The sequence below is a fragment of the Pyxicephalus adspersus genome, chromosome 5 (assembly GCF_032062135.1).
Source record: "Pyxicephalus adspersus chromosome 5, UCB_Pads_2.0, whole genome shotgun sequence".
Lineage (NCBI taxonomy): Eukaryota > Metazoa > Chordata > Amphibia > Anura > Pyxicephalidae > Pyxicephalus > Pyxicephalus adspersus.
In genome coordinates this window covers 44,954,047-44,977,258 of record NC_092862.1, presented here as the reverse complement: position 1 = coordinate 44,977,258, position 23,212 = coordinate 44,954,047, and the positions used below count along the sequence as shown (strand labels likewise).

The window sequence follows — 23,212 nt, the reverse complement described above, 5'->3', positions numbered from 1 at the left end:
TAAACTAAAGATAGATTTTCAGGGCCCCATTAGGGTATAGGCTTGTAATATTACTTAAAGAATAGAAAAAAACATACAATATACCAATACAAGTTAATTCCAAGAAATCAAACTGGGTTAATTTGTGAATTTATTATGTACAGGTAGTCCCAGAGTTAAGGACATTCGACATACTGGCTTCCCTGCTGCTGCTTTCTTTGTGATTAACTCACAGAGAGGATTTTATACAGTAACTGACACCACACTGCCTAATAACATGATGGGACAAACCGCTGTTCTAAGTGCATTTAATAAAATAATGTACCTGTTCCAACTTACATACAAATTCAACTTAAGAACAAACCTACAGTCCCTATCTCGTATGTAACCTGGGGACTACCTGTATAAATATTTTGAACTCCTAATTCACAGTTCTCATATAATGTGAGTCTCACTTTGAAAACTCCACTGAAGAAGCCTATGCAGATGAAACGGGTTGGGGGATGAGGCTTGTACTGCAATGACCCACAAATTCACCCAATTGAAACTCCTTGTTTCTGACCATCCTCTGCTTTGTGCACCACATTGTAGGTCAATAATGGCAAATACAATTGTAAAGATCAAGGCTTTCTAGTATAAAAACAGACATGACATTCATCTGGAGGTGTGCCGTTTTACCCACAATTTAGTTCCCACTTGTATGGGCAGTTTATTCCCAGGTGTAATAAGCAGTGCTGCTTTAGCTGTTATTACCAGATATATCTCTGAGATAACTTTGGAAGGCTGCTGTTTGCTATAGCCTGACAAAATCATTGTTAAAGAGCTTCTGTAATCAAAAAAAGATTTGAATTATCTGTAATTCTGGAGAATGAGGCTTATTGTACTTTCATTCCTTTGACATGCATATGTGGCAATCTACCAATGACATTACCCTGGTAATGTTTACTCTAATCTACATGTAAAATACACACTGTTACTCCTATCTTCCTGCACATGCTGGTTTGCAGAAAATTCGTTTTAGTTGTTTGGGGGACTTGGTGGGCCTAAGAGAATGCTAGTTACAACTCATAAGGTATGAAGTGGCCACTGTTTACCAGGGATCTTATTATTTATTTTTTTCTATCAGTCATACAATAATTTGAACATTCACATTTTCAAAGTTACTTATTTGTAAAGTTTTTAAAGAGATAAAATGATGCACTGATTTCAATTGAAATTGAACTGTAATCCCAAACCACTTTGCCTGTCTGAATTCTTCTTTTTCCGACTTCTGATCACCCCTATCTTAATAACAATGAATGGTTTGCTTTATTATATTTTTATTATATGTTAGATTTTATTTTATGATAATGTAATTTAGCCATATTTGTTTTTTTTATTTTATGCTAAATGTTTTAAAATTCCTTTAGGTAACAGAGATTCAGGACTGGAGTGCATCAAGCCCACATAGTGCTGCTTATGTTCTCTGGGACAATGGTGCTAAAAACCTCTACAGAGTTGGCTTTGAGGGCATGGTGAGTAGTCACAAGATGAAAAAAATCAGGAATGTTTTGAGTGGGGGTTGTAAGGTCAGCACAATGTCTTTCTTTTTATGCCCCTTTTTGTTGATTCTTTTGTTGCATCTGCTACTAGTTTGGGTGTTTCATTTAAGTCCTTTTGTTAGTTGATCACTTGATACATACTTAGTTTGGTTGAATGGCTTGTGTTTTGTGTATTTTGATCCTTACAGATATTCTAGAGTTACTTTTAGTATTTTTGTTCTTTTGTAGTACTACTAGTCACTGAATACCTGTAGGACAAATCTACTTCAAAGTGCATCAATGCTGTGTCATTTTTACCATATGCTTTGCAAATTGTATTTCATAAAGATAGCTGTGGCAAAAATTACCTGTAATTTATAAAGCACTCAGAAAAAGCAGAGCATACAGGAGTTTTTTGTAGTATTGAGTGAGCTTTATGTAGTTCTAGAATTCAGTAATCATTCCTGACATGTCACAATATACGACAATAGAATAATTTTGCAAAATACTGTACTTTTATGATTTAAAAGCAGCCCTTGACCTACTGCCAGATGATATTGCCAAGACCGAAATTATACTGCCTTCTGCTGCAGGCAGAATAAATTATTTTCTCCTAATCACAAGGCTGCAGAAGTGCGATGCTTCATGTCCAACATTCCTGAACAGCCAAGGAAAAGCATATCTGATGTTAAGTACATTTGAAAGCCTTATTCCTATTTCTTTGTGTGAAAAGTCATCTTCATCAACTTTATTATATTCTCAGAGTTTCATGAAACCTGTTACTTTCAGGTCACTCCAGCAGTCCTTCTCTGCCCACCTCAACTGTGACAGAACCACCCTGCATTTTTGGATATGAAGTCCTAGAGTGGAAGCACATACTAATTATGTGTGTGATGTAGTTCACATGTTGCCAGGCCTTGAATGACAATAAAAGCATGTGCTTTATAGCTCAATGCAAAAGTAGGGGGCTAATTCCTGGAATATTGGAGAAGCCTAATATTTACTAACTTTTTTTTTTACTCTTTTTAAATGGAAGAAGTAGGAGTGAGAACATTCAATGGCCCTCAGAACATTGCAAGACATAGTGACCTTCTAAAATTTGCTGCTTCCTAGCTTTTGCTATGTGTATTTTCTTTTTCTTTTGTTAATGAGCAGGAAGCAAATTGTAGTCCAGTACTTTCAGTTTCTAGCCTTAGTCCACATACACGCCGATTGCACTTTTGTACCTTGGTGTAGGGTCTGGGGAAAGCAGTACTACAAATGAACAGAAGTGCAGCATCCAAAATATGTTGACTCTGCAGCTCACCTAAAGTGAAAGATGCTGGAAAGCAACGTAATGTCTGTTTGGCAATTTGACCCAATTGTTTTTTTTTGTTGGATGTATGTTAATACTAGACTATTTGTTGGTTACAAAGCAACAATAGAGATGAGTATTTTATGCATGTCCATCAGTAAAGAGTTGTTGGTATTAAACAGGATTTATATAGTGCCAAAATATAATGCAGCGCTGAACATTAAATAGGGGTTGCAAATGACAGACTGATACAGCCAGTGACACAGAAGAAGACCCTGCCCTGAAGAGCTTTCAGTCTAGGAGGTTACTTTTTATTATTCATTAATATGCACTGACCACACACTGGAAGCTTTTTGTAGGAAATCTTGGCTAAAAATGTAGAGGTAGTAGTTTTTGTTGTTCTACCTAAAGGAAATCATAATCCTGGTTGAAAAAGCTCAGTCTGTTCTGGTTGATTTATTGGATGATTTTTTTGACTTTCTGAACTTTTTTACTTTGCAAAGCAAAATTTTTACTTATCTTGGTAACGGGGGCAAAGTGAGGTAAACAACAGTGGTTGTTAATTGGCATTCACCCTTACTCACGCAGCCTATCCTCATTCACTTTGCAAAGTGAACATGCATTACTCCTTTGGTAAACCAACACCATAATATTTCTTTGAGTTGTAATTTCAGGTGAAATTTTAGGACATTTGGTTTTTCAGAAACAGCAGTGTGCATAATAAAGACCCCTTTGTGGATCTGCATGGAGCGTTTTTTTGTGGAAGATACTTTTTTTTTTATTTTACTGTCAACAATGTCAACAAGGATTTTTAGGATTTTCTTTTCCGTTCATTGTAGCTTGCCATTCATTATCTAATTCTTCTGCATTGGGCTTCATTACTAAAATAGTCATGAACATGCATTCGGTAAAAGGTATGCACATAATTGCATAGTTGCATGACATTAAAAATTGGTTTAGGAAGAGTAAAATAATTTTTTAAGGTTTATCCGTTAAATGATTGATCTGTAAATTATATCATTAAAATGCTTACTTTTTTTTACTTTTAGTCTGATCTGAAATGTGTGCAAGATGCCAAAGGAGGATCGTTTTACAGAGACCATTGTCCTGTACTGGGTGAGTGATGATTCAAATTTCTGAAAGTAGCTACAGTAGTTGTAACTAATGCTTGTGCATCTGCCAAACACCTACATTTTATTTATTAGTAGTGCGTAGGTACATGTTAGACCTACGTTTACCCTGTGCCCAGTCACAGAAGGTTATTAAACATTTTGTAACTTTGTCTTTTGCCTAAATGGGTTTGTGAGCGCATATGTGCTCCATAAACAGCTTCTTACAAAAATTAGCCCGGAGACCCACTTGCTGGCTAAACATAAAAAAAAATGTTAAAGCAAAAAATTATAAAAAGCTTTGTATATTACTAAAGTAAAGACAGCATCTATAAAATACTTTGTTTCCCTGAAATGTGGTAGTGTTCTTCCATATATATTTTAGATACTAGGACTTTGGCACTAAAAGAAATTGCCAAACCACTATGGCATCTTCATACATGGGCTGTGGTCTTTACACCAAACTTTTTTGCTTCAAATATTAAAAATAAGGGGGGTTCAGGTCCTATTTTTACCTATGGTATCTTACTCTTCTTTAAAACCTTCTTTTTCAATGCCCAGTCTTGGTGGGAAATTATTAAACAAGATGCAACAAGAAAATACCTTACTGAACTTCTGGCTTTGATTCGTATATAACTATTTCTGTGCACCATTCCTCCTACTGAAGGAACATACCCCCCTCTTCCCCATTTGACATGGACTCTGTGCCTGGATCCCAGCTTTCAGAGTGGTTCCTGATCATTATTATCCTAATTATGTGATCAGTATCTTAACTTTGACATTGTAATCACTTGAAAGCTGGACATTCAGAAAAAAATAACCATTAGCCTGCAGTCATCACTGATGCCTAGGGGATTGCACTTGCTTTTGGTTTAGTTCTAGTTAGATTGCAATATTTAAAAATTAAAACAAACATCTGAAAAAAATCATCGTTATTTTCCCTGGAGTCCCCAACTAGCTAAAGAGTTTAAGTTGTAGCTTAACCTATATGTTTTAGCAATGTTTCATGTCGGCGTCAAGATCACCAGCAACATTCACTCCTAATTCACTTCAGTTTAAAGCAATGAATAATGTCTGAATAAAAAAATCACAAAATGGGGCTTTGCCCTTAAGGTGTAAAGTCATACTCTTGGGCTGGGCAATGATCATGAGTAGAGGGGCATCACTGGGCTTAGAAGGTACTGGGACTTCTTTCAGTAGTCCAGCTCTCTCTCTCTCTCTGCCTCATGCATTTGAAATAGATGACTGCTTCCTGTTCTATTCCAGACTCTTCTTTTTATTTTTTGTAGGTTTATTAGTTTTGGTATTTGCTTGTGCTCTATAATTCTCCCTCTCTTTTTGTTTTAGGTGAGCAAAATGGTAATCGCAATCCTGGTGGTCTTATGATTGGTGATCTTGTAAATATTGATCTAGAACTTGAAATTGTTCAGTCATTGCAACATGGTCACGGCGGCTGGACTGATGGCATGTTTGAAACACTTACAACAACAGGAACTGTCTGTGGCATTGACGAAGATCATGATATTGTGGTACAGTACCCAAGTGGAAATAGGTAAGTATTGTAAGAAATTTACACTTCTAAGTCTAAAGTGCTTTATTTATTAGAATAAGCCTTTCAGTCTAACTTTTAAAAGTAAAATTATTTCTCAAATGTTGTCTGCTATTACATTTATTGGTCACTTCTTTGCTGTCTTCTAAATTGGTTTCAGTTTGTTACTAAAGATTTAATGAGACCCTTACAAAACTCTATGCATCAGTGTAATAAGTGTGTGCTTATTGGCTGCTAAAAACCAACTCTCTGAACAAGGGAAAAGAAGATGGGTATGCATGGTACAGGGAAGCCATGACAAAAGTCAACAAACTAAGCCAGGATAGGAGAACTGCACAGAAGAAACTTTTATGGCTAGGTAATATAATATCTTGTATAGTCTCTAAGGCAGGACAGTCAGAATTTTAGAATGGTTGACACCTTTGAGATATACATATAGCAGTTATGTTGTCAATATCCTGTGTTTCCAAACTGTCCTAAAATGTACAACAAATATCTCAAATTATCCCAAATTATCTTCAGATGCAGACTAATCTGCTCTTTTTTAATCTGCTATTGTTTATAGTCCGTTTTTCAAGTAGCAGAAGTGATTGTATTTAGTGCTCTTAATGTTTGGAGTGATTATATATGTTTTTGTTGTTTATAGAAACTTGTTGTTTAACCTCCCGACCGGTAAGCCCGACCTTGGTACGGGCTAAAAAAAGTTGCTATAATGGTTAACCCCGAGATTTTCCCTACATTAAAATCCCCACTTACCTGTGCTCATCCAGCGTCGTGTTCGTGTTCCAGCGTCGTCCTCCGTCGATCGTCGTCCGTCGATCTCCCTCTCCAGCGTCGGGTGCCTTCTCCTATACCAGCGGGACCGGTAAGAAGCCGTCCGGCATCTTGTGTTCCGCTGGCCGGCATCTTGTGTTCGGGAAATTCAAATTGAAACTCATTCATTCATTTTGTATTGGATTGGATACAGGAGTTTGTATTCAATCCAATACAAAATGAATGAATGAGTTTCAATTAAAAATAAATACAAAGTATGTATTTTGTATTGGATTGGATACAGGAATTTGTATTCAATCCAATACATAATGAGAGTTTGAATTTTGTTCTCATTTTGTACTGGATTGAATACAAAGTCCTGTATCCAATCCAATACAAAATAATAGAAAATTTATTTATGTGGTTTTGTCTATAGGTATGTGACGGACACTAGGGAGGTGTTTTAGAAAAATATATTACTATACAGTATACCGAATTATCGCATTTTCAGTATTTTTCATTTATTTATGTATTCTTGTTTAAGCTGAATTTTGTGTTTTTCCTTTAATTTTATTAAAAGTATTTTTTTTTTTTTTTCACATGATTGTGTGTTTCAAACATTTTTTATATTCATTATATCTACTAGACCCCTATTCGGACATATTTCTGTAAGTTACAGGTCTACAATAAAAAAAAAAAAAATTTCATGAAAACCTGTAACGCTTTTGGTACAGAAATCTAGACATCAGTGTAACGCTCAGGTGGTTAATTAAAGTACTGATTGTTTGTTATAGGCAGACAAATGATTCATTATAGCACATTACTCATGTATGGTTGTGTTGCTAGCAGGAGGGCAGGTGGTTTACCATTTTTGAGACTGTTGAGATGACAGACTATGTGTGAAATAGCAAAATTAAAAACAACTTTTTCTTATATATTAGGTGACGCTTTTGCACTGCACTTAAAAATAAAAAGGGCAGATGTCATGTTTTACAGATGGCAATGTCAGGGCCAGCAGTAACCTCCTGATCTGCAATACAAAGGTTAAAACTATCAATTCACAAATATATCTACAGGGTGTGATGCAGATCAATAAACATTGCAAGTTTTTTTTTATTTTTTTATTTTGTCATGTTTCATCTGTAATTTTTATTTTAGGTGGACTTTTAATCCAGCTGTTCTCACCAAAGCAAATGTTGTTCGAAGTGGTGATTCTGCACAAGGAGCAGAAGGAGGATCCTCACAGTTTCAAGTGGGAGATCTAGTACAAATTTGCTATGATCTAGAAAGAATAAAGCTTCTTCAGAGAGGACATGGAGAATGGGCCGAAGCCATGCTTCCTGTAAGTGGCCCCTGTTATAGTATTCCTTGGATATGTAAAATTGTTTACTGCTTGCTTTTGTTTTTTTTTGTAGGCAGCATTTTTTTCACAGGACTATACTAAAATATTTTGGATCCTCTGCAAAAGGAGAGGTGCCTTTAAATTTATTTCATTGTAGAATATGAACTCAATACTGAATGTGTTTGTAACTTTATACAAATATACAGTTAAATTGATCATAATTATATATGCACTCACTCTATTACATAAATCTTGCTAATACAGGGTTACACTCCCTTTTTACATTTACATCTAATGTAATTGTTTGTGGCATAGATTCAACAAGGTGCTGGTAATATTCCTCAGTGATTTTGGTCCTAATTGATATAACATCACTCAGTTGCTGCAGATTTGTTGACTGGGCATTCATGATGCCAATCTCCCATTTCACCACATCCTAAAGGTGCTTTTTTGTATCAAGATGTGCTGGCTGTGGAGGTCAATTGAGCACAATTAACTTATTGTCTTGTTTTGAGCTGGGTACACTGCAGTCTTAAAGTGATAGACATGTTTAGACATCAATACCTGTGGCAATTATATCCTGCAGGTAGGCTGTGACATATAAGCAATGCTTTGTTGGTACTAAATGACTCAATTTGCCAACATAATATCACACAATTTCACTTCCATACCTAGCCTGACAGGATGGATCCATGTTTTTACAGGTTTTATGTCAAGTTCAACAGTACCTTTCAGAAATTGCAGCAGAAATCGAGACTTATCAGGCCAGGCGACTTGAAGGCACATTTCAGTCTTTGAGTTTACCTTGAATTATAGAACCAAATATATATATATAGATATATATATATATATATATATATATATATATTTTAATAGAGGGTGCCAAATCTGCATACTTGACAATTACAAACAATACCACAGCAGAAGCTACTCATTTGCTACAAAGAAGCTACAAAGGCTGTTGTTTACATTATTTAAAGTGGAAGTAAAGCCTTCCTAATAAAAAGTGCTGACAAGCAGGCTTTTTTTCATGACATAGGAGTCTATACCTGTCAGCATTTTTTTCATTCACACATGTACAGCTTATTGTACATTCTTAGCATATTTTCTGTGCTAGGATGAAATAGTTCCTGTGGGCATGCATTACAATTACATCCTTCTAACCCAGCCAATGAAGCTATCAAACCTGGCACAAGGCCAGAGAGAAGATAGCAGTGACCAGGGGCATTATGGAAAATCCCTCATCCAAGTATATAGATCATTATGGTGGCCAGGAGTTCATATTTCTAGGACAGACTGTCAGCTGTTTGCTAGATGTCATTGGGGTGGTTTTCCTTGATCACATCTATGGGCTTCAGAAGGTGAAGCAGTCCTTCTTTCAGTTAAGTTAAGTTTAGAAAAGACAAAATATTTTTGGAAGATTGAAGTTTAACAATTAAAACAAAATAAAGCCACCCCCTTATCAACACACACACACGCACACTTTTGAAAGTGTCACAATTTTAGCTGGACATATACTTGGCACAACCTCATCTTTGATATTTTACAAATAAAATAAAAAGTAAATATGTTGTTTGCTCTGAAATTAGGTTTTGGAGTTTCTTTTTTTTTGCTGAAAAGTTGGACATAAAAAAAATGCCAGGCTTGTATTTTACCATGTACATGAAAAATAAATGTTGCAAAATGATTTCTAGTCAAAGGGTTAATATATACGGCAGACACCATTTTGGGGTTTGGCTGTCCCCTGTTTCGTCAAGGAAGCTTCAGCTTTGCACTTTTTGGTAAATTATAATAAACTTTAAATAAATTATTAATAACAATAATACAATATACATACAATAATATAACAACAATATAATATAATAATACAACAATATAATAAAATTATTATAACAAATTCATTGCAGTTTGCATTGTCTTGGTGGTTTTGTTTATTTTACCTAAATATGATAGCTTGTTTTTTTTTTTTTTCTTCTATTCAGACTTTGGGAAAAGTTGGAAGAGTTCAACAGATTTATTCAGACAGTGACTTAAAGGTGGAAGTTTGTGGAACCTCCTGGACATACAACCCAATTGCAGTTTCTAAAGTAGCCTCTGTTGGATCAGCAATAAGTAGTGCCACAGGCGGTATGTGTAAATATTTTAAATGTTTTCACATTTTAATTTATAGTAAATGTAAAAATGGCTAGACAACTAAAGCAAAAGTTATCTTAAAGCCCAACTAAAGCCAAAATTGAAAAGTCACATTCTCAAAGCAATCACATTGATGAGGTTTACTAAGAATTACATTTGGTTTGTACCTTTCTGCAGACATGCTTGGAAACGTAGTCTGGTCATCTTCCTTATTGTGGGTGTTGCATGATTACATAGTAATAACTAGTCCAACTGAATTCAGAGATGAAGAAATTATATGTAGTGCAGTATGCAAAAATATTTGGTCTTCCTTCTACTAATTAGTGCATATAAACTGTGTGTATTCTCCTATTAACCTAATTTCTTTTAGATTTTTGTTTTTTTCAGTTTTGGCTGTAGTTGTGCTTTAGCTAAGATTTTTGTAAATACCATTTACAGGCATGTATGTATTTTTCAGGATTTTATTAAATTTGAAATGATCTGGCAGAACTTTATTAGACAGACCATTACAGCCAGGACTGTGCGGTCGGAAGCAATTCTTTCATCTGGGTACCTGGAGTTGGCAAATATCTTCTGACTTCTGTTAAAACTCAAATAATTATTATTATATTACAAATTATTAAAAAAAAAAGTATCTTACAATTTTCCTATTTCAAAGATAATTGTCATAATAAAGCGCTCCGGTCTTCTAGAAGCCCAGCAGTTTCATTATTGTGACGTCCAGCTGCGCCTATGTAATCTGGCATACATCTATTTTATTAGAAAATTTTACTGAAAGCAGCTTATATTTTATATACTTCCATATTTAAAAAAATTTACAAAATAAAAATCAGAGTGCTCAGTTAACAATAATATATCCACAGCTCACAGTATATTAGTATGGTGGTCAGTAGAAAGAATGCCTCTTACATTAGTGGGCCAGTGGGTAGAATGTCACCCTCACAGATAACCAAAAAGACTGTCTGTGGTAACGGACTTTAAAGGCATTCTCATTGTCTAATGAACCCCCAACAACCTCTGGCGGAACTATGGGTTTCCACAGAACCCATTCCAGATATCTACTGCTTTATTGAGCAGCAGATATCTGGAAAGAGAAATAAGGTTTCCCAATTTTTTTTCTTCCCATCTTAAAAAGGTAGCAGATAATCCCAGAGATTATGTTGATTAGGTGATGTGGGAACGGAACGTTGCATTGTATGTATGTCCATAACGGATGTCTTTGCCTATGACCTGTTGGTACTATTTTAACACATGCCTGTCTTTTGATTCTAGAGAGATTATCACAACTCTTAAAAAAATTGTTTGAAACACAAGAATCTGGTGATCTTAATGAAGAGCTTGTGAAAGCTGCAGCAAATGGAGATGTTGCTAAAGTGGAGGACTTGCTGAAGAGGCCAGATGTTGACGTGAGAAACTTTTAACTTCTTCTTTTTTACTTTAGCTTATATGTGAAACTGTGTTGATATTTACTTTGTTTCCTGAATGTATTTAAGGCAAATGGTCAGTGTGCTGGACACACAGCCCTGCAAGCTGCAAGCCAAAATGGACATGTAGACATTCTGAAGTTACTTCTCAAGCATAATGTAGACGTGGAAGCAGAGGTAATGTTTTCTAATGATATTTTTACTTTATGATTTATTTAGACAGACACCAGGACTTTAATGGTACATTCACTTTAATGTACGTTAGAGCTCAGTGTATGATGCTCGGTATCCCAGCATTCACCCAGCTGCTGGCTATGTGTGGTCATTCAAGCTGGCTGAAGTTCCAGAACACAGAAGAGAGTGGGAAAAAATGTTGGTGCCTTGATTGAGTTAGATGAGATGAGTGTAATACACAAAAAAACCTGCCTGCTCGCAATTTTTTTACTTGTTAAGTTTAGGTCTGTGGGCGAAGGAATAGGTTGTAATACTTTTCTTTAAAAATAGATTTGGGGTTTACATGTGCTTTAATATTTTATTCTTTATCTTTGTTTACACATTCCTGTAAACTTTGTCACTTTGCCATGGTGATTTACTGTACTACACAATAAGATTTTAATATATAAAATGTTTTCTGAATTGTATTGCATGGTGTAAGCTAACATTTTAATAAATTCTGTAGGATAAAGATGGAGACCGTGCAGTTCACCATGCAGCATTTGGAGATGAAGGTGCTGTGATTGAGGTGTTGCATAGAGGTGGTGCAGACCTTAATGCTCGTAACAAGCGCAGACAGACACCACTACACATTGCTGTTAATAAAGGTCACTTACAAGTTGTTAAAACTTTGCTGGACTTTGGCTGTCACCCTAGCCTTCAGGTAAAGAGTCCTTGTTTGTAACATGTATATAATAATAATTCTAGTGTCTTGTTTGCATTTTAGGTTTTCCCCTACTATCTATGTTAGGAAGTTCTACCAATGACTGGTTCATTGGCTTGATAACATTAAAGTGAAGTGTACCTGATGTCAGTATGCCAATATAACATACTTCTAAGATTCCAAATGCAAGTTGTAAGTTTGGTGAAGTCTAGCAACTAACATATAAGAGGGGTAGAAGGAATAGTCAGGTAGCTCAAAATTGTGAAACCATAATATAGGAACATTTCTAGTAACTTTAAAATTAGCTAGTTTGTAGAATTGAGTACAAAGTAAGTAGTGTCCTGTTTTGTAGTGAATTATGCAAAAATTCTAGAATTCAACTTTTGGCTAAGCTTTTACTTGTACTATATGATAAGCACCTCCTGGTATCTGAATATCAGTAGTTCTTTGCTCTAGAGCACTTAGTTGTCATAAATACAAGAATGCTGTGATATATGAACAGTAAACACATTCTATGGTTACTTGTTTTTGCCTGCACTTTTATACCTGACTGTAGTCCATCCCTGTAATAGATGGCCATACCAGCAAGTAGTGAGGTAGAAGGTAGAGCAGACATAGCAACCTCTTAGAATGACCACTGTTTGCTTCTGTTGATATTTAGGGCTCCCTGGGTTTGCACCCAGAGGTGCCTGTTATCAGTTGAGAGTGTTAGTTTACCTTCCCAAAGAGCAGTTAAAACTCCTATAGTCTGAAGTTCCAAAACTTCATAAGTCACCTCCCAGACTTGGGATCATAGTGGGAGGGTCCAGCTGTCAGTCTAGAAACTGCCAGTAGAATTGCTAGGTTCCGGTTAACAAACCGACCTGTGAATTAGCAATGACAATGCTAATAAACACAGCCCTAAAACATTTTCTCTTCCTGTTGTAGTATTGTAACTCATACTGTGATTGGATCTAAAGTAAAAAGATGATTTTACGTTGTTTGGCCTGTGTTGCAATTCTTACCGATATATCATAGCCTGAATGTTGTTACTTAAAATGACGTGTGAAATTCCATTTATTCAGAGACTTGTTTGCATCCAGAACAAAATGTTTTTGTACAATAATAACAGGCCACCCAACCACTTGGCTGAAGGCATAGGATCCATGTCTAGTTTGGCCACACAGCAGAACTGGAAAATGATACATAAGTGTAACAGTAGAGTCTTCTGAGTATATTTTCTCAACAGTAATCCTATTCTGTAATTCTTTTGTGTTACACAATTTTTTTACTGAAACTATACAAAAAATATCCCTTAATTGTAAGCTAACTTGGCTTTTGGCCTATTAAACCGCAGCTCAAGTTTATAGTGGGGGCAGGTTTAGAAGCCCTGTCAGGTTTTTATTGTCATCTCATTTAACCCTTTTTACTGCCAGAGACATGTACTACAAATCTCACAAGTGCAGTAGCAGCCATTAGCCTGTTTAATTGATTTTTTTTTTTGGAGCAGTCTGAGTGACTATACATCTCTACCAACTTTGCACATCTAGTTTGTGTGATTTTTTTTTTTTGCCCACTCTTTCAGAACTGTTCAAGCTCAGTCTGATTGGATGCTAAACGTTGGTGGACTTAATCTTCAATTCATTCTACAGATTTTCAATATGGTTAAGTCCAGGCTCTGACAAGGTCACACAAGGACATTTACCTACTTTTCCTTCAGCCACTGTCTGGTCAATTTTGCTGTGTGTAACAGATCATTGTCCTGCCAGAAGCTGACAGGGAGGGAGTCTGGTCTCCTCAAGAATATCTTTCCCTTCTGTTCTGACAAGTGCCCTATTCTTTCCTACAGCAGAAACACCCCCACAACAGTATACTGCTACCTCTATACCTTACTGTAGGTATGGTGTTCTTTGGATGGTAAGGTGTATTGGCTTTCCGCCAGTCGTGCTGTTTGTTGTTGCAGCCAAATATTTTGATTTGGGTCTCATTTTGCACCATACCACTATTTTCCACTTAGTCTGGAATTCTTGTGTTTTGGCAAAGTTCAGCTGGAATTTATTGTAGCCTTTCCTAAGGAGTGACATTTTTTTCTGTACAACACTCCCATACAAGTCACATTTGTGGAGCACTTGTGATATTGTTGTCACATGCACACAATGACCACTCATACATGTCAGTAACTTCTTCAAAGTTGTCATAGGTCTCTGGGCAGCTTCTTCCAGTTACCTCCTCGCTCTTACATAAATTTGGATCAGCCTGATCTGGAGAGGGTCCTAGCAACACCAAATACTTTTCACTTCTTAAAGACTTTACTGTGCTCCTAGGGTTGGCATTTTGGCATTCAACTCCTGACTTGTGCCTGTCCGAAATGTTATCCCTGAGATCTTTAGATAGTAGTTTGTGACACATAGTTATTTGTTTGCTTTCAGTTGTCTGCATGCATGTTTCTAATTGTACTTTGATAGGTAGGTATGGTTGTATGATGATCATGTATGAAGATGTATGTGGTCATCAGCTTGCTTTGCTAATCAATAATGTGCCTTAATTAGCAAAATTACTATTGGAGTCACCATCATGTCTTGTGTACAGTGTTACATCACTTGAATATGTAAGTAATATATTTTGTCTGGTTTGAAGGACTCTGAAGGCGATACTCCACTCCATGATGCAATAAGCAAAAAACGGGATGATATCCTAGCTGTGCTGTTAGAGGCTGGAGCTGATGTTACTATTACCAACAACAATGGATTTAATGCCCTTCACCATGCTGCTTTAAGAGGAAATCCCAGGTAATGTCCTATTTTTTTTTTTACTGGTGTGTTATTAATGTTTCTGTAACCTATATTTGTATATGTTTAATTTCTATGTAATAAATCTAGTACTCTGGTTTAGGTAATCTGAACACGACAGGGTGACCATTCACAAATCTTAAATAATGTTCTCAGCATACCATTTTGGCTGTTTTTTTATTTACTCTACAAAGATCTTTCTTGGCCAAGGTTAGACTTCCCTTGTTATTATCAAAGCTACGGATGTTCACATCTGTTTGGTAACGCAGTGTTCACCTATATGCTACGGGCTGTAGTTTGCAAGGAAATAAGGTAAAACAACAGTGCATCCAGCAGTAGGAAAATGCCTACAGGCAGGCAGGGCTTGAATAGAGTATTAAATGTGGCGCATATACAAATTACCTACAAGGCCCACTGCCCACACTGTCCCGTTTGTAAAAATTTGATTGTCCAAAATTTTTAGACCCTTATCTAAAAAAAAAAAAAAAAACTCCAATACGAGCCTATGCTCTTGCACTGCTAGGGTGAATGTATAGTGACCGCATACATGCATACACACACTGCACCCATTTAAAATACTGATAAAAACGTAGTATTGCACGTAACTCCATAAATCCATTTTCACTGGCTCCAGTCCAGCAGAGCCCTCTAATTTGCACAAATGAACAAAGTCATTAAAATAAAATTAATGATTTGCTATATTTGTGCAAGTATTCACACTTACCTAGAAAAGCAACCTCTCCAGCACAGCAATGTTGGTGCTCCCATCTCTCATTGTTGTGATAACTGGCCTCTGCCACTTCATGTACGTCTTTGGCCCCAACATAAGTCAAGTAAGCGTGTGTCATCACACAACAGCAATAAGGCTGGGAAAAATGACTCTGTACTCCAAGTGAATTACATTTCTGATGGTTGATCTAGAGTAAATAACCCCCCTAGCGGTAATCCCGAGTGTGACTCGGGGTGGACTTTACTCTTGCTAAAAGCGGTAATCCCGAGTCACACTTGGGGTCGCTTTAAACTTAAAAAAAAAAAAAAGAAAACACTTACCTTTCTCCGTCGGTGTCCTGCTGGTCCCCGCAGGTCCTGGGGACATGTCCTTCCTCTTCGATCTGCAGCCGGCGACTGCAGAGACATTTTCCAGGGTTTCCCCGGTGACGTTGGTGCATACGTCAGTGCGGGCAGGAGGACCGGCGGGAAATTCAAATAATTTTGTATTGGATTCAATACAAAATAGCTATATAATTGTATTTATATATATTTTTCTAATACATGCTACTGTACAGTTACATTACATATTTAACTATTTTTCTATTTATTTTTTTAACAGATTTTAGTGTTTTTTTAATTTAAAGTTTATTAATAAATTTATTAAATATTAGACATATTTTGGTGAGTTACACCTAAGAATTATAGGCCTACAATGTAAATTGAATTTCCATGCAAAAAAAGATGTAACGCTTTTTGCATGGAAATACGGAGAGAATTAGAAGGCTAGGGGGTTAAGGTACATAATCAATTGTGGATCTCCACTGTCAAAAAAAAAAATACTTATTACTCTGCCATAAATGTGGCGATCAAATTAAAGATTACCCATTGCAATTTTCTTTGAATACCACCACCCAATACTGCAAAACCTTAAGGTCATATACATCATTAATACATGTAAACTGGTGTGCAGCTGGAAATTTGAAACATGTTCTGGTTTATTAAAATAATCTGTATTGTGATAAATTTATTTCTAGTAAAACACAATCAAGATTTTGCAGGTCTAACAAAACCTTTATGCAAAAAACAATTTTAAATTATCCGGACTGTAGTTTAGTAGTTGCTATATTTTAGATGTAATAGGAGTTGTACAATTTAAATGGCAGGCGCATGGGTATTATTTTACAGCAGTTCAGCTGTTGCTGGGTCCTCTTTATGTCCCTAACAGTAAGTCAAAGAACATGAATGTTTTAACTGCTTAATTTCTGAAGAGATTTGCCACTTTTAATGCTTCTTTACCCGAGGACCTTTCAATTACATTTAACAAAAATGTATGAAGGAAAACCTTAAACGGGTTATTTTGCCAAAAAAAGTTTGGATTTGGACCTTATAATGTTGTGTAGTTTTAGTAAAATGTTTCAGGCCCCCAAAATGCTAAAAGCTCTTAGCTAACAAAACAAGAATAAGGTGTAACTTTTTTCACAGACAAAATATTACTATATTTAATTGTTTTACTGTATTAATAATATTAAAAACAATGTTGATGAAGTCTCATTGTTTTTATGCTTTGCAACAGCCCAATATGCACAAAACTCTAGCAAATAATCAATCAAAACAACACTAATACTACCATTGCTGGGTAAGGCATTTACAGAAAATGAAAATAAAGTGACAATCTGGGCACAGCAGAACATATTGGTATAGAGATAGCACTGTCATGGTGGGTTGTGAAGATTTTCAGTTGCATTAATGGGATAATGGGGGGTTAATTCTCTACTAGATTAATGGGATCCAGGCCTTCATACCAAGAAGAAATAACAGTGCATGGTAGTATGGTCAGGCTGGCCAGTTACATTTTCATTTCTTCTACAGATAAGCATTTTTTTTATTGAAAATTTTTGCATGTTAGCGTTTCAATGGTTTATTTTATAGACTTCCCTCTTGGAAATGTCTGTCAAACAGATCTGCTGATTAACGGATAATGGATTATTTTATGACAACCATAGTTAGGCAGATATCGTAATTAGAATCAGGACTATGAGACATCTGTCAATCTTTGATATCACTGTGAGGGGCCACAGTTACCTTCTTGCCAACTATCCACATGGTGTGATCAATGCAAGCAATGCTGGATAGTATGTATAAAGGTCAGCCATTGTATAAGCATCTTGTAAAAGACTGGAAAAAGTGTGGCAACTACATCAGTTGAGCTTAATTGTCAAGAACTGCCACAGTCTTAGGCTGTATATTGTTAATGGATATTGGCAATAAGAGTGGAAACTTTTTTTCCTCACTGCAAGAATGTGTGGATGGTTGTAACATTTTACAGTGTGGTGACAAATCTTTGTGAATAACAAAATTGTTGGTCGATTGGGAATATTTTGTTGTTGTACCCAGGTTTTGCATGCCATATATTCTTTGTAAATTTAGATACAAGTGGTGCATACAAATACAACAGAGTACTTTAATTCTGTTTCTCTGATAATGTATTGTTTTGATTGTATTCATTTGTTTTTTAATGTATTTACATTTCTTTTATACATCGAATGTTTTAATATAGGTAAATATATAGCCGATAAGCTGCGACTGCAAGGTGGCAGCCTATAAGTGAGGTATTTAGATTTGGTGGTTGCAGTGTTCAGAAAAACCAAATAATGATTGCCGTTTACAAAAATCACTGGACTGAAAAATTTGCTGTTTTTTGAGTTTCCTTCTTTTGGTGGTGTTCTCCATTTGGTGGTGTTCTCCATGTTCCTGCCAATGTATTGTGACTGGATCAGCTGAGGTTCCTTGTTTTTACTTGGCTATTTTCATCTTTGTTGCAAAAATCTTTACATTTTCAACTTTCACATTTGTCAATGGTTACTGCTAAGTTCCTTGCTTATTGTGGCTTGCTCTCTTTGCAGCCACAGAACTGCATTCCTGGTTCAGTTTACACAATATTTATTGTGTAGTTTTTATTTTAGAATGTGTGTTTGGTGTACATTACAGTATGTGAAATGTTATGTAGACATTAAGTATTTGATATTTGGGCATGTACAGGCCCTGAAGTGAGTATTCCTGCCAATGTGTGGATTTGTTAGTGGTTGGACTATTCAGTGGGGTGCAGTCCTAGCTACTTGCTTAAAAATACATAAAGATTTGATTCTGCAGTTGTAGTTTTCAAATATAAATATATTTTATGAATTATTATTTTGAATGATGCATTTGTGTTTTTGCTTAAATTGAATCTAATCTACATTTTGTTTTAATTTTAAAGGCAATAGAGAAATTACTTAGAAAATGTGTAATGTCTTTTATACATGCTCTATTATTTTAGTTCTAGAAATGTGAAAATTTAAAAATGCGGTGCTTATGTAACGGTTGGTGCAGTACATATAGCACTGATGCACAAAAAGATTGTCTGTAGATAAATATATATAAATATATATATATATATATATATATATATATATATATATATATATCAAAATATATATATATATATATATATATATATATATATATATATGTGTATTCTTTTATAAATATCCCGCTATATTTCTGTTTATTCAAATATGTTTGTCTGCCACATTTTGTAAGATCAGAACACGTGCTATGAGGGCAAAAAAAAAAAAGTGCAATGGATCAGTTTTTGAAACAAGTGGAGGAACCTTTGTTTCTTCAATGTTCTTTGTAACTGGTACAAGCAACCATGTTACAGTGTTACACTTTTTTTTTTTTTTAAAGTATTTTGTGCATACTTGATTTTTGGTCCTATTGAATTACAGCAATCACATAGAGGATAAAAAGCCACGTGATTTCTAGGTTTTTGTTTTCTTTTTTTAATGAATTTTTTTAATATGTTTTTACTTTTTATTGGATTTTTATTGGGTAGATTATCACAGGTGTGTAGTATTGTTACAGGTCAGAAAGTGCCCAATTTTCAGGCTGTGCTAGTTTTATAAACATGACATTTACATTAGTTTAGAAGTACATATTGATTGGTGTATAACCAAAAACCTTAAAAGTGACAGAATTTATCGAGGGAAAAAATTGGTATTGCAGCTTACATAGAAAGAATTGTGACCACTTTGTGACTTTGACAAAAAAGTAAAATTTATTGAGTATTCAATTTACAGTAAGACAGAGGCCACATTGTTATACTTTAATCATCTCTAGAAGAGCAATCCACTGCAGCATTGTTCTAGATTGCCAGCGTCTCCTGGATGGTGTAGTCCTCAATGCAATCCTACAGCTGGTTGAAGGGGACCAAATCCATTGAAGAGGTGATTTGGTTCCATTTTACCAGCTTTAGCAAAGCATTGCAGTGAAGTGGTAGTTGGGAAAAAGACATAACCAGCATTGACACAGGGTGCATAAAAAAAAATATATACATGGCAGCAGTTTGTGTTTGACGGTCACAGCTCTTCCCGTACTAAACAATTTGCTGCAAGTATACATACTGCAGTATCCAGGCATGAATTTGTATTCTACAGTCAGACAGACACTGCTAACTTGCTCCAGCATCTTTCACACCACATAGTAATTGCATTGATATGCAAAAAAGGGTTTATTAACTGCATCTGAAACAATTTAGCAGTATTAAAAATGTTTTTTTTAAGTATAATAAACTGGCTGTCTAACAATGCCATGCAGCTTTCAGTAAAAAAAAAATGTGATACATTGGATTAATTTTGCTCTTTGTTGTATTGTGTGTCGTGTGTGTAAAGGGATTCTTGTGTAGCCAGGCATGAAAACACTATAGTAAAGTAAATGCAGAGCTTTTGACTGATGGCTGTAGGATTATAATCTACAGAACCTGGTAATTGTTTGCATCTTTTACTGCAGGGATTTGTTTGGTATTCTAGCACACGAGGGATAGTTGTATGTAGCAACATAAGACAGGTTATTCTCATAGTATCGACTATCATGTCATTTGTCAGCGTCATTTACATTTTCAGTTTTTCAGTGAAAAGAAATGTAGAATTTCCACAATATTGCTTCCACGCACTAGCATACGCAGCTAATAAAACCCATTTCTATGCTGTGCATGTGTTAATGTAAATCTACCCCTTTCGTCATTCATGGCCTAATAGGAACGTAGCAGGTGCTGTGTCTCCCTGAACTGAGCAATAAAGTCAGCACTAAAACTAGAAGCTATTTATACCCCTTACATGTGAACTGCTCTACAGATCCAGCTGCTCAAGTGTGCTCTTGGATGGCAATTCACTTTCATGCATTTGCCATATCAGGGCAAGAAAAGGCCATGGAAAAAAGGACTGCAGCATTTGATAATGTCAGCATCTGTTCCCCATGTCAGTCAGGCGTTTGAAATGTTTGAGTTACGGCCGTGTCAGCACATGCTCAGAGTTCAGCCTGTACTGGGTTTAAAAGGGAACAGCTGATCTAAGTGATAGATTTGACATTTTGGAGTGACTTAATATTCCTTCAGCTAAAGTTCTGTTCACTGAGGGGTATCTTGCTAAATGTTTTGGATGTGTTGGATGGGCATGGGAATTAAAAAAAACAAAAACAGCTTTGTTTTTACACATTATGCATTATTTTGTTGTATTGCATTGATGTTTGTATCTCAGTGCTAACAATTACACTATAAGGTTTACTCAGTATAGCAGTGTATAGAAAAGTGATATCCAAATAGCACTAAACCAAAGCAACCAGCTTTCAGTTTTCTGTAAGAATTGATGTTTTTTTTTTATTCGATTGCTGTGGTTTACTGCAGCTTGCTCATTGTTATTGCCCTGCACCGCTTTACTGAATGATCCTACATATACTATAATGCAGAGTCTAGCAATATATAACATACACCATCATAAATGGAACTCTTACCACAGAATAATACGTCATAGGTTAGAGTTATGGAGTGATATTGTATTATATTTGTCAGTTGGAATATCAGCAGCACACTTTGCTGTAAGGGAAATAGATTTATATACCATTTAAGGGAAACTTGTGCTAAATTTGTTTTACACAAAGCTTAACAAAATAATTCTTTGTCAGATGTGCCCATCTGTGTCTCATCAAAGGTACATAATGTCCATTTATAGTTTGGGTTGTCGGAATACTATTGTTTTGTGTTGTTTAACTCTCTGATTGCAGAGGGAGGCCTTTGTGAGTGCAGAGTGTATCAGACCTGCAGGCGTGTTTCTTTTTCCCCTTGATATACAAATGTAGAATTTCTGTAAGATCAGAGTTTTATGTAAAAGGTTCACAGACATACTTTGACATCCAGTAAACGCTAAAATATAAATGTTGTAGTTATGCATATAATTAATATATCAGCATATCATCAACATCAGGCTATAGTGAATGTACACTTTTTATCGTTACTGAATTTTACAAAGCCAAAACTGGCTAATAAAATACAGGATATATGTAACTCTTATAGAATAAAAGAAAACCACCCTGAGGAACTTCATCCTGTTTGGCCATGATTCTTATCCCTGCAGTATATATTCTGTAGACATACACATTCTGAAACACAGACACAACTCTCTTCTCAATGTAAAGTAAATATGATTGTACAGTAAAAACTTTTATATTAGTAACTTTATATGCCCCAATACCAGAAGACAAAAATGTCAAAGGCAAAGAAATATTAAACAGTTAAAATAAAATATATTTCCTTTAGCAAATGCATCTTAAAGTTTCCCCATTGTGATTACCTGGCTGTTTTATAAGCACATAAAGTGTTGCAGTGTAAGAAGGCCCTTTTGTTCCCTGAGCTGTTTGCACCTGGAAAAAATACATACTTCTTTACATTCCATAGCATTATATGTTCATATGGGTACATAAAGAAGTATGTACTCTACACAGGCAGGTCACCAGAAAGAGCTGTAAAGAAAAGAAACTTTTTTTTTTCTTACAGTTGTTAAATGTCAAACAAACAATTATTTGGCCTAATAGAGCTGCATTGCTGTGGTAGTAAAAGGCCTGTAAGAAAATGTGTCAATCTGATTAGGTATGTTGCTCAATAATCGTTCACTTAAGACATTCTTATAAGACATTATAAAATCTATCACTTATAACTTGAAAACTGTAACATGCAGAAGTGAAATATTTAAAATAAATATAAGTTCCTAAATTATTTTGCACTACAAAACCACTTACATAAAGTTATGTAAAATATAATATTAGCAAGTGCAACACACAATACCTTGCTGGACCACAGTAGAAAACGCTGTGCATTCTAAATGTCAGGCCAGAACGTCACATGCAGCTGCAAATGCAAGACTAGACTTTTTTGGCATATTTATTAATTGGTCGTGTGACTCACCTGCACCTGCCTCTGCCTCTTGCTAGTCAGCAATCTTTTCCTTGTACTGAGGACTGCAAATATTGTATCTTGCCATGCTCTCCTAGACACTGGCTTGCATTCTGTAATCTCAGAAGCACTGAAATGACCGGAATGATGTCACACTGCTGGTGAGCTGTCACTTCATTTGTGTTTCTTAGAATTAGTGTTTTTGAAATGCAGACAACAGGCTCGTATTTGCAGAAGGCTCTTGAAATCAGCAGCGCTATAGGTTAGGATGTCCCGAGAAAAGGAAAGATGAGCCAAAGTAAAATTCCTGCAGAGCCTGACAAAGCTAGTGCATGCAGCTGATAGAGAGCAAATCAGAGAGTAGCTGGTGATATAGCACAGTAATACAAGGAAAAACAGCATTGCAGCATTACTATTACAGCATACACAGTCAGGATTTAAATAGTTAGCAAACTGTTCATACTGCCTTCTCCACAGACACGGCACCCACCT

The 23,212-nt window shown here is 35.7% G+C and overlaps 1 protein-coding gene across 2 annotated transcripts in view; it reads left to right on the top strand.

Moving 5' to 3' along the window:
• Positions 1-23,212, top strand: part of MIB1 (MIB E3 ubiquitin protein ligase 1) — a 53,786-nt gene that overhangs the window by 8,520 nt on the left and 22,054 nt on the right. For both annotated transcript variants that reach the window (XM_072411332.1, XM_072411333.1), the window contains exons 4-12: positions 1,389-1,493; positions 3,843-3,909; positions 5,250-5,454; positions 7,363-7,546; positions 9,529-9,673; positions 10,952-11,085; positions 11,173-11,280; positions 11,783-11,980; positions 14,597-14,748. In XM_072411332.1, the coding sequence (XP_072267433.1) occupies positions 1,389-1,493; positions 3,843-3,909; positions 5,250-5,454; positions 7,363-7,546; positions 9,529-9,673; positions 10,952-11,085; positions 11,173-11,280; positions 11,783-11,980; positions 14,597-14,748 (1,298 nt within the window). The remainder of the gene's footprint in view (positions 1-1,388; positions 1,494-3,842; positions 3,910-5,249; positions 5,455-7,362; positions 7,547-9,528; positions 9,674-10,951; positions 11,086-11,172; positions 11,281-11,782; positions 11,981-14,596; positions 14,749-23,212) is intronic.